A 13,157-nucleotide genomic window follows, 5' to 3' on the forward strand; every position below is an offset into this window, starting at 1 on the left:
CGATTATCAAATTAATCGTTACTTGCAGCCCTCGCCTACATGTTCAATATTGAAGCGCACCTTTGTTTTTCAATTATTTATTTAGTTAGTTTATTTATTGTTATGATTGTGTGTTTACACTGCACACCAAATTAGATGTTTTTGCCCTCAAGTGACACAGATCTGATTTTTTTTTACCAGTCTAAACGCTCCAAAGTGCTTTAAATCTGATCTTTTGTCATCAGATTTAGGCCACATCTGGACATAGTCCTGAATGCGAGTGGAATCTGATCATTTCAAATGTGACTTCAGTCTAAACGCAATGCGACCCGAATGTGACTTTTTCATCAGCGAGCTACGTCATCAGCGAGCTACGTCATCCGTGTGCGCCGGAAAGACGCAGTCCCCCATCGGAAGTGGATATTTCATCACAACATCTGTTTTCGGTGAGCAAAGTCTATTTAAGACGACCAAATTTTCGGTGAGCCACTTGTCAATAGTGCGCAAATAATAGGCAGAGTAAGATATACGAATATATGTTTTGATTCCGAAGAAATAGCGATTGTTTAAAGGCCGGAACTGATACTGTGGCGCATTTGCTTACATGTGAGTTGAAAAATAAATCTCCCATAGATCCACGCTGATGTCCATGTCTCTTCTACTTAACAGCCATCAAAAGTTTAGAAACCCCCCCAAAATATATTACACTTTATACATCCATTCACACATTATATTAAAGTAGTATAATGTACTTTAATTTAATTTCACATTAAAAAACACTCATTTATAAAAGGTGTTGCGATTTATTTTATTTTGTAGCAGTAGCGACTTCCTCCCGGTCAACTTCCTTTGTTTTTACTTTATCAAACTGCGCATGCAAGTGATGTCAAGGCCACATTGGGGCCTGTGCCCATTTATACTGGAGTCTGATAAAAGTCACATTTTACTTGCAATGTAAACAGTCAGCTGGAAAAAAATCAAACCTAAAAAAAAAAATCTGATTTGAGCCACTTTGGCCTGCAGTGTAAACATAGTGTTTGAGCCCCCCTATCTTCCTTAAAGGCCTACTGAAATGAATTTTTTTTATTTAAACGGGGATAGCAGATCTATTCTATGTGTCATACTTGATCATTTCGCGATATTGCCATATTTTTGCTGAAAGGATTTAGTATAGAACAACGACGATAAAGATTGCAACTTTTGGTATCTGATAAAAAAAAGGCTTGCACCTACCGGAAGTAGCGTGACGTAGTCAGTTGAACATATACGCAAAGTTCCCTATTGTTTACAATGATGGCCGCATGAAGTGAGAGAGATTCGGACCGAGAAAGCGACAATTTCCCCATTAATTTGAGCGAGGATGAAAGATTTGTGGATGAGTAAAGTGCAAGTGAAGGACTAGTGGGGAGTTGAAGCTATTCAGATAGGGAAGATGCTGTGAGAGCCGGGGGTGACCTGATATTCAGCTGGGAATGACTACAACAGTAAATAAACACAAGACATATATATACTCTATTAGCCACAACACAACCAGGCTTATATTTAATATGCCACAAATTAATCCTGCATAAAAACACCTGCGTGTTTGTTATGCTAGCTCCTAGCTCCTCTGCTAGCTCCTAGCTCCATAGAACACGCCAATACAATTCAAACACCTGATCAACACACACAATCACTCAGCCCAAAAGACCGTTTACCTAACCCAAGGTTCATAAAGCTTATATATTTTTAAAAAGTTACGTACGTGACGCGCACATACGGTCAAGTTATCGAATGTTTAGCAGCCAAGGCTGCATACTCACGGTACCTGATATTCAGCTGGGAATGACTACAACAGTAAATAAACACAAGACATATATATACTCTATTAGCCACAACACAACCAGGCTTATATTTAATATGCCACAAATTAATCCTGCATAATAACACCTGCGTGTTTGTTATGCTAGCTCCTAGCTCCTCTGCTAGCTCCTAGCTCCATAGAACACGCCAATACAATTCAAACACCCGATCAACACACACAATCACTCAGCCCAAAAGACCGTTCACCTAACCCAAGGTTCATAAAGCTTATATATTTTTAAAAAGTTACGTACGTGACGCGCACTTACGGTACGGTACGTGTTATGCTAGCTCCTAGCTCCTCTGCTAGCTCCTAGCTCCATAGAACACGCCAATACAATTCAAACACATGATCAACACACACAATCACTCAGCCCAAAAGACCGTTCACCTAACCCAAGGTTCATAAAGCTTATATATTTTAAAAAAGTTACGTACATACGCAAAAAAAAGCCAAAGCTGCATACTCACAGTAGCACGTCTGCGTCTTTGTCATCCAAATCAAAGTAATCCTGGTAAGAGTCTGTGTTGTCCCAGTTCTCTACAGGCGTCTGTGTATCCAAATCAAAAGTCCTCCTGGTTAGAGTCTCTGTTATCCGAGTTCTTCCATCTTGACTGCATCTTTCGGGAATGTAAACAAAGAAGCGCCGGCTGTGTACTGTTGTGGCTGACTACGTTCGAAAAATACGTCCATTTCGCACCGACAACTTTCTTCTTTGCTTGCTTGGCTTCCTTCTCCATAATGCAATGAACATGATTGAAACAGATTCACGAACACAGATGTCCAGAATACTGTGGAATTATGAAATGAAAACAGAGCTTTTTCGTACCGGCTTCAATGTGGAAGGCATACCCGTGTTCGTCGGGCTACGTCACGCGCATACGTCATCCTCAGAGGCGTTTCGAACCGGAAGTTTAGCGGCAAATTTAAAATGTCACTTTATAAGTTAACCCGGCCGTATTGGCATGTGTTATAATGTTAAGATTTCATCATTGATATATAAACTATCAGACTGCGTGGTCGGTAGTAGTGGGTTTCAGTAGGCCTTTAAGATATTTTATTGCGCTTGGTTATACATTTTATTCAATTGCAAACTTTTGCTAACAGACAAACTATATTTTATTGTTATTTGTTTTAACTTGGAGATTTAAACGTTTTCATTAAAATACACAAGAAATAAAAGTCATTTGCATTTGAAAGGATATCGATGCCATAATATTATGTATAATCATTACATCAATGGTTAATTTGGCGTCATTAAAATAATGGCAATAAAATTGTCTTTTGGCTATCATTCGTAGGTCAATATATCTTCAAGCAAAATGTGTTATCGGCCCAGGCCTGCGTATGTACTTACAGCTTGTACATAAAACCTTAATGGAGGTGTTTGGATGTTTTTAAGGGTGTTATACGCAGAATAGAGCTACTCCAATAGGCCTCATTGTAAGCGGATTTTTGATCGCATGTATTTACTATCCAGAATACATAAAGAAGAGCATATGTGTTCTTGTCTTACAAAAGGATTATGAATGATAGGCAACATTCCAAAAAAAGTGCAGTTCCCCTTTAACTCCCTTAAATGGTACATTTATGTAACCAAAGTATTGTGCATTGACTTAAAATACTGGTCCAAATTGTCCCATTATGAATGGATTTTTGCATTTAATTAACTGACATTTCATTAAATTGTATTTATTACACACAAAGCACACACTAAATGGTGGTAAAATAAAAATGTCTTCTGAGCCCTAATTATTCTTTATGAAATGGGTTGCGTTTTCATATTTCTGGGCGCCTGAAACGATTATGATTTCTTATGGTAAACAATGCGGCATCCCGATCTCCTCTGACCTTAGGTACCACTGTATTCTTAAAAGGGGGCGAGGGGCTGAACATGTGATGCTGCACAGACAAATGGGCGGTGGGAGGCTTGGGGAAGGACGCAGCCTATAGGCGGGGAAGCTCCGAGGGATGGGATGGGCGATAGTGACGGCGCCTCATTTTACCCACTGCCCATGTTTGGATGACCACAAACAATGCAACCAGCGTTCCTATGTTGTGGGTAACATGCATCCGCCAGACACCGTTTTGCATGCACGGAGAATTTTGAGGCATGAAAAGTGTTTTTTTTACATAACTTACAATCTGACATAAAATGCACAAATCTAACACCTGAACGACTGTGGATTCCGATGTGGACTCATCACAGCGAGCATCCTCCTGCAGGACAAAAGCATGTGGAATTTGCCTCCCTTCTGTGCGTCCCTAAGGCAACATATCAATTTGATAATGGCCCCGATTGTGAGGCGACGGGGTGTTATGTGAGGACACGGCTCTGCTTTTGGCAATGGGAGGTTCTGATCAGCCTTCGTGGATGTGTGTGAAAAGCCCCCCCCCTCTACACTCATGATCAGGCTCCCATGCTCTCTGCACAAAGAAAAGACACAAAGAAAATGCCTGAGTCTGCCATTTAATGCATACAAGCTCGCAATCATGTTCATAACTCATACAGAACGTCGTTTTTATGGAAACACACGTGAAAGTGAGGAATATAGCCCACCCCCAATTTGCTGCATAAGGGTGTGTTACACGGCGGCAGGTGGCTGGGGATAAATCAATGCAGAATATTAAGTTGACTGCGGTTAAACCCTTAAATCGAACGGGACTCCAAGTTCTCCCACGCGGTTTTAGGAATCATGAATGAAAACGGCGTGAACGGACATCCCATTGCAGAAACCGCTTCATGCCGCCGTTTGAGGTAACACAGGGGAAAGCCACGCCAGAAAATAATGTTTCTCAGCGGCAAAAACAAAAAGTAGGGTGAGATCATTTCTGGATCAGTGCGGCAGGTAACGTTGACGAAGACTTTTCAAAGTTAACAACCGATGAATCCGGACTCGATGATTTAAAACGACAATACACAAACTTCAAGCGTCTACATTGGGAGGAAAGTCTGCAGGCTATAGAGTGTTTTTTATTCGGGCTCCAGTACTCTGGAAAGCCCTCCCGGTAACATGTTAGAGATGCTACCTCAGTAGAAGTCCCATCTTAAAACTCATTTGTATACTCTAGCCCAGTGTTTTTCAACCTTTTTTGAGCCGAGGCACATTTTTTGCGTTGAAAAAATCCGGAGGCACACCACCAGCAGAAATCATTAAAAAACAAAACTCAGTTGACAGCTGAAAGTTGTTGTCGCGATTGTTGGATATTAATTTAAACCACAACCAAGCATGCATCACTATAGCTCTTGTCTCAAAGTAGGTGTACTGTCACCACCTGTCACATCATGCCCTGAATTATTTGGAGTTTTTTTGTGTTTTCCTGAGTGTAGTGATTTAGTTCTTGTCTTGCGCTCCTATTTTTCCTACTCAGTGGCCTAGTGGTTAGAGTGTCCGCCCTGAGATCGGTAGGTTGTGAGTTCAAACCCCGGCCGAGTCATACCAAAGACTATAAAAAATGGGACCCATTACCTCCCTGCTTGGCACTCAGCATCAAGGGTTGGAATTGGGGGTCAAATCACCAAAATGATTCCAGGGCGCGGCACCGCTGCTGCCCACTGCTCCCCTCACCTCCCAGGGGGTGAATAAGGGGATGGGTCAAAGGCAGAGGACAAATTTCACCACACCTAGTGTGTGTGACAATTATTGGTACTTTAACTTTAACTTATTTTGGTGGCTTTTTCTCTTTTTTGGGTATTTTCCTGTAGCAGTTTCATGTCTTCCTTTGAGCGATATTTCGTTTTAGCATTAAAGAAATTGTTCAGTTGTTCTTATCCTTCTTTGTGGGGACATTGTTGATTGTCATGTCACGTTCGGATGTACACTATGGACGCCGTCTTTGCTCCACAGTAAGTCTTTGCTGTCGTCCAGCATTCTGTTTTTGTTTACTTTGTAGCCAGTTCAGTTCTAGTTTTGTTCTGCATAGCCTTCCCTAAGCTTCAATGCCTTTTCTTAGGGGCACTCAGGTTTTGTTTATTTTTGGTGAAAATATTAGACACCTTTTTACCTGCACCCTGCCTCCCGCTATTCCCGACATCTACAAAGCAATTAGCTACCGGCTGCCACCTACTGATATGGAAGAGTATTACATGGTTACTCTAGACAGCACCGACACTCAACAACAACACAATTTGCAGACTATAATTACTGGTTTGCAAAAAATATTTTCAACCCAAATAGGTGAAATTAGATAATCTCCCGCAGTGGTTGAAAAACACTGCTCTAGCCTTTAAATAGACCCCCCTTTTAGACCAGTTGATCTGCCGTCTCTTGTGCAGCCCTTTGAGACACTCGTGATTTAGGGCTATATAAGTAAACTTTGATTGATTGACTGATTGAAACGCAACTTTACGAGACTTGAATTGAAAATTGTGCACTTCTTGTGAACATAGAGGGGGTACAAAAAGTCTGCAGGCTATAGAGTGTTTTTTATTCGGGCTCCAGTACTCTGGAATGCCCTCCCGGTAACATGTTAGAGATGCTACCTCAGTAGAAGTCCCATCTTAAAACTCATTTGTATACTCTAGCCCAGTGTTTTTCAACCTTATTTTTGGTGAAAATATTAGACACCTTTTTACCTGCACCCTGCCTCCCGCTATTCCCGACATCTACAAAGCAATTAGGTACCGGCTGCCACCTACTGATATGGAAGAGTATTACACGGTTACTCTAGACAGCACCGACACTCAACAACAACACAATTTGCAGACTATAATTATGGATGGATATAATTACTGGTTTGCAAAAAATATTTTCAACCCAAATAGGTGAAATTAGATAATCTCCCGCAGTGGTTGAAAAACACTGCTCTAGCCTTTAAATAGACCCCCCTTTTAGACCAGTTGATCTGCCGTCTCTTTTCTGCTCTGCCCCGCTCTCCTGCGGGGAGAGGTTATTAGGTGACCACAGATGAGGCGCTAGCTGTTCAAAGTCGGGACCCGGGGTGGACCACTCATCTGTGCATCAGTTGGGGACGTCTCCACTCAAGATGATCTCCGGCTGGCCCCACTATGGACTGGACTCTCCCACTATTAACTAGATCCACTCGACGTCCATTGCACCGGCCACCCAATTGTAGCCCACTGGGTTGAGTTTTTCCTTGCCCTGATGTGGGATCTGAGCCGATGATGTCGTCGTGGCTTGTGCAGCCCTTTGAGACACTCGTGATTTAGGGCTATATAAGTAAACTTTGGTTGATTGACTGATTGAAACGCAACTTTACGAGACTCGAATTGAAAATTGTGCACTTCTTGTGAACATAGAGGGGGTACAAAAAAAGTAGGACGAGACATTGTGGCAGTTTATCAATTGTCCTCATTGATCCACGGCGTAAATGAACAACCAAAACTGAACAAACATTCGCCACTGCCAACTTTCTATGACAAAACTCCGCGCGTACTTATTTGCCGAGCAGAAACCGAACGGCTCAGCCCCCGAAAACATTCACGTCGAATTCACTTTGTTGAGCCTTTAAGCCCGGAGTGACTTTAAAACTCCTCGTCTGGTTGTTTTTACGGACAATAAACATTCCACAGACAGCAGCGAGCTAGTCAGCGACCCTGCGCCATCTTAGTTTACTCTTCACGTTTCTTCAACAAAGAGATTTCCTTGCTTCTCTTGTCGCCTGCAACAGTGTAACTCCGTGAAAACACTTCCCCAAACCGCCAAACACGGCCGCATATGGTATATTTAGAGCTCTTACCTGTGTTTTCTGGTATGATGGTGGCGAAAAGCAGCAGAAGTAAAATGCATGGTATTGTATCCATCGTGGCTCCTGACCAGACTGGTAGCGGGCTTCTAACTTCTCCTTGGGATGACAAAGGGGAGCGTTGATTGGTTGATGGAGTTGCAAGTCCCGCCTACTTTGCGAAACCCGTGAACCGTATTGGTTAAGACGACCTGAGAGAGACCCGCCTATTGAGAACCGTTCTTCCACCGCCGTAAACAAACACTGTTGCTATTTCCTTGAATAAAATTGTATTACAAACCCCGTTTCCATATGAGTTGGGAAATTGTGTTAGATGTAAATACAAACGGAATACAATGATGTGCAAATCCTTTTCAACCCATATTCAATTGTTATGCACTACAAAGACAAGATATTTGATGTTCAAACTGAAACTTTTTTTTTTTTGCAAATAATAATTAACTTAGAATTTCATGGCTGCAACACGTGCCAAAGTAGTTGGGAAAGGGCATGTTCACCACTGTGTTACATGGCCTTTCCTTTTAACAACACTCAGTAAACATTTGGGAACTGAGGAGACACATTTTATAAGCTTCTCAGGTGGAATTCTTTCCCATTCTTGCTTGATGTACAGCTTAAGTTGTTCAACAGTTCCGGGGTCTCCATTGTGGTATTTTAGGCTTCATAATGCGCTACACATTTTCAATGGGAGACAGGTCTGGACTAGTATCAGTCTAGTATCCGCACTCTTTTACTATGAAGCCACGTTGATGTAACACGTGGCTTGGCATTGTCTTGCTGAAATAAGCAGGGGCGTCCATGGTAACGTTGCTTGGATGGCAACATATGTTGCTCCAAAATATGTATGTACCTTTCAGCATTAATGGCGCCTTCACGGATGTGTAAGTTACCCATGTCTTGGGCACTAATACACCACCATACCATCACAGATGCTGGCTTTTCAACTTTGCGCCGATAGCAATCCGGATGGTTCTTTTCCTCTTTGGTCCAGAGGACACGACGTCCACAGTTTCCAAAAACAATTTGAAATGTGGACTCGTCAGACCACAGAACACTTTTCCACTTTGTATCAGTCCATCTTAGATGAGCTCAGGCCCAGCAAAGCCGACTGTGTTTCTGGGTGTTGTTGATAAACGGTTTTCGCCTTTCATAGGAGAGTTTTAACTTGCACTTACAGACGTAGCGACCAACTGTAGTTACTGACAGTGGGTTTCTAAAGTGTTCCTGAGCCCATGTGGTGATATCCTTTACACACTGATGTCACTTGTTGATGCAGTACAGCCTGAGGGATCGAAGGTCACGGGCTTAGCTGCTTACGTGCAGTGATTTCTCCAGATTCTCTGAACCCTTTGATGATATTACAGACCGTAGATGGTGAAACCCCTAAATTCCTTGCAATAGCTGGTTGAGAAAGTTTTTTCTTAAACTGTTCAACAATTTGCTCACGCATTTGTTGACAAAGTGGTGATCCTTGTTTGTGAATGACTGAGCATTTCATGGAATCTACTTTTATACCCAATCATGGCACCCACCTGTTCCCAATTTGCCTGTTCACCTGTGGGATGTTCCAAATAAGTGTTTGATGAGCATTCCTCAACTTTATCAGTATGTATTGCCACATTTCCCAACTTCTTTGTCACGTGTTGCTGGCATCAAATTCTAAAGTTAATGATTATTTGCAAAAAAGTAAATGTTTATCAGTTTAAACATCAAATATGTTGTCTTTGTAGCACATTCAACTGAATATGGGTTGAAAATTATTTGCAAATCATTGTATTCCGTTTATATTTACATCTAACACAATTTCCCAACTCATATGGAAACGGGGTTTGTACGTTATTTTCCGCTTTAAGCAATATTTTCACTGCTTATTGAACTTATCGATTAAACTCATAACCTTATATTGCCTCCTTTTGGACTTTCTGCCTTCTGTAAATTATTCATTATATATGTGCATGTTTAAATTTGTATTTCTATTTATTGTGAAGGGAAGTGAATTATATTTATATAGCGCTTTTCTCTAGTGACTCAAAGCGCTTTACATAGTGAAACCCAATATCTAAGTTACATTTCAACCAGTGTGGGTGGCACAGGGAGCAGGTGGGCATAGTGTCTTGCCCGAGGACCAGTGTTGGGACTTTGTAACGCGTTTCTGTAACACCGTTACTTTCGGCGGTAAATAGTAATCTAACGCGTTATTTTTTATATTCAGTAACTCAGTTACCGTTACTACATGATGCATTACTGCGTTATTTTACGTTATTTTTTATGTAGTATCGGCTAGAAACTGAGAAGATCTGAGTGTGTTTTATTGGAGCGCTGCGGAAGAGGCGCGCCACCCGCTGTCTGTGAGTATGTGTGTGTGGGAGGGGGCGTGTCTGTGTTTACTAACAAGACGTCATGGCGAAGCCCGAGGCCGAGTTTCTTAACATGGAGATATTCTCACTACTTTTCTTTTGTCGAGCACAAAGAAAAGATCCTATCCTAGCAATTCAAATTTGCTGAAACAGCTACAAAAGCAACAGGCTTCGACGAAGCTAGTAAAGAGAGACACACTTCACCTCCTAAGCAACAGCGGCTGGATTTTAACAAGGCACTGCGCACTGAAAGTACACACACTCTGTCAATTCTCTTATATACTGTTTCATTCTAGACTTCTAGAGTGTTTGATTGTCACATCACTCTAAATGTATAGACTATAAAGTTCACAAACATAAAGAGGGATGCTAGTGGGCCAGGCCAATCTTTCCTTATCTCTAAACTAAAACTGGGGAAATGTGTAGTGTTCTGGGCTTCAGACATGATTTTATTTCAGAATTCCTTGAGAGAGAGAAAACGCCTGGTTAGGCTTTGTGTATGTAGTGTGTGCCTTCCTTGGTTTACGGCTATGTTGTTATTATGCTGTTTGTTACTTATGTATGTTATGTTGCAGCTATTTAAAGGCCTACTGAAATTGTTTTTTTTTATTTAAACGGGGATAGCAGATCCATTCTATGTGTCATACTTGATCCTTTCGCGATATTGCCATATTTTTGCTGAAAGGATTTAGTAGAGAACAACGACGATAAAGATCGCAACTTTTGGTATCTGATTTAAAAAAAGCCTTGCCCCTACCGGAAGTAGCGTGACGTAGTCAATTGAAGGGCTCCTCACATTTTCCTATTGTTTTCAACATAGCTAGAGCGATTCGGACCGAGAAAGCGACGATTACCCCATTAATTTGAGCGAGGATGAAAGATTCGTGGATGAGGAACGTTCGAGTGAAGTACTAGAATGCAGTGCAAGACATATCTTTTTTCGCTCTGACCGTAACTTAGGTACAAGCTGGCTCATTGGATTCCACACTCTCTCCTTTTTCTATTGTGGATCACGGATTTGTATTTTAAACCACCTCGGATACTATATCCTCTTGAAAATGAGAGTCGAGAACGCGAAATGGACATTCACAGTGACTTTTATCTCCACGACAATATATCGACGAAACACTTTAGCTACGGAGCTAACGTGATAGCATCGTGCTTAACTGCATATAGAAAGAAAATAAATAAATCCCTGACTGGAAGGATAGACATAAGATCAACAATACTATTAAACCAGGGACATGTAAATACATGGTTAATGCTTTCCAGCCTGGCGAGGTTAACAATGCTGTTGCTAACGACGCCATTGAAGCTAACTTAGCAACCGGACATCACAGAGCTATGCTAAAAACATTAGCTATCCCCCTACGCCAGCCCACCCGTGCTCACCTGCGTTCCAGCGATTGACGGTGCGACGAAGGACTTCACCCGATCACAGCTGCGGTTGGCGAGACGGAGGAAGTTAAGGTGAGTTCGGCGGCTAACGCGTCTGCTATACATCTCTGTCTTCCTGGTTGTGTTGCTGTAGTCCGCCGCTAATACACCGATCCCACCTACAACTTTCTTCTTTGCAGTCTCCATTGTTCATTAAACAAATTGCAAAAGATTCACCAACACAGATGTCCAGAATACTGTGGAATTTTGAAATGAAAACAGAGCTTTTTTGTATTGTATTCAATGAGGTACCAATACTTCCGCATCAACTGATTCCGTCACGCGCATACGTCATCATATCTAGACGTTTTCAACCGGAAGTGTGGCGGGAAATTTTAAATTGCACTTTATAAGTTAACCCGGCCGTATTGGCATGTGTTGCAATGTTAAGATTTCATCATTGATATATAAACTATCAGACTGCATGGTCGGTAGTAGTGGGTTTCAGTAGGCCTTTAAAATAGTTTTGTCAATTTGTTCTGGCCTGAAATAAATTGGCCCTTTGAAACATATCTTTGTCTTTGTGTGTTGTATGTAGACCACATTGCTTAGCAGAGTTCAGTGATGCAAATGCATGTCAAGTTGATCAACAGATTGTATTATTCTCCAGTGCAATAACAGTATTGAAATGAAGGCTAAAAGGGCATTAAAGGGGGCCTTAAAAAAAAATAAAAAAAAAATATATATATATATATAAGTAACTAAATAGTTACTTTTCACAGTAACACATTACTTTTTGGTGTAAGTAACTGAGTTACTTTTGAAATAAAGTAACTAGTAACTGTAACTAGTTACTGTTTTATTAGTAACTAACCCAACACTGCCGAGGACACAACGACAGTGACTAAGATGGCGGAAGCGGGGTTCGAACCTGGAACCCTCAAGTTGCTGGCACGGCCACTCTACCAAACCAAGCTATACCGCTATACAATTGTTTTAAAGGCCTACTGAAACCCACTACTACCAACCACGCAGTCTGATAGTTTATATATCAATGATGAAATCTTAACATTGCAACACATGCCAATACGGCCGGGTTAGATTAGTAAAGTGCAATTTTAAATTTCCCGCTAAACTTCCGGTTGAAAACGTCTATGTATGATGACGTATGCGCGTGACGTCAATCGTTGAAACGGAAGTATCCAATACAAAAACGGAAGTATCCAGTACAAAAAGCTCGGTTTTCATCGCAAAATTCCACAGTATTCTGGACATCTGTGTTGGTGAATCTTTTGCAATTTGTTTAATAAACAATGAAGACTGCAAAGAAGAAAGCTTTAGGTGGGATCGGTGTATTAGCTTGGCTTAGGAATCTTTTACAAAATAAACAATACACATTAAGAGTAGTTCAATGTGTGTATTATTAGATTTAGAGTAGAAAAAAGACACTGTCATGTAAGTTTATTTTGAAATACATTCAATTAAATAACTTTAAGAGAACACCAGAACACAATATATTGCATTTAGATATACACTATCGTTGAAAAGTTTGGGGTCACATTGAAATGTCCTTATTTTTTAAGGAAAAGCACTGTACTTTAATGAAGATAACTTTAAAGGCCTATTGAAATGATTTTTTTTATTTAAACGGGAATAGCAGATCCATTCTATGTGTCATACTTGATCATTTCGCGATATTGCCATATTTTTGCTGAAAGGATTTAGTAGAGAAAATCGACGATAAAGTTCGCAACTTTTGCTCGCTGATAAAAAAAAGCCTTGCCTGTACCGGAAGTAGCGTGACGTCACAGGAGCTAGTATTCCTCACAATTCCCCGTTGTTTACAATGGAGCGAGAGAGATTCGGACCGAGAAAGTGATGATTACCCCATTAAT

General features: G+C 41.1%; 1 protein-coding gene across 1 annotated transcript in view; it reads right to left on the bottom strand.

Moving 5' to 3' along the window:
- The window catches only part of tgfbr1b (transforming growth factor, beta receptor 1 b), a 189,247-nt gene that overhangs the window by 91,684 nt on the left and 84,406 nt on the right, over positions 1-13,157 (bottom strand). Inside the window, exon 3 of the mRNA XM_062021573.1 lies at positions 7,523-7,627. Within this exon, the coding sequence (XP_061877557.1) occupies positions 7,523-7,627 (105 nt within the window). The remainder of the gene's footprint in view (positions 1-7,522; positions 7,628-13,157) is intronic.

The sequence above is a fragment of the Entelurus aequoreus genome, linkage group LG15 (genome assembly GCF_033978785.1).
Source record: "Entelurus aequoreus isolate RoL-2023_Sb linkage group LG15, RoL_Eaeq_v1.1, whole genome shotgun sequence".
NCBI classification, from domain to species: Eukaryota; Metazoa; Chordata; class Actinopteri; order Syngnathiformes; family Syngnathidae; genus Entelurus; species Entelurus aequoreus.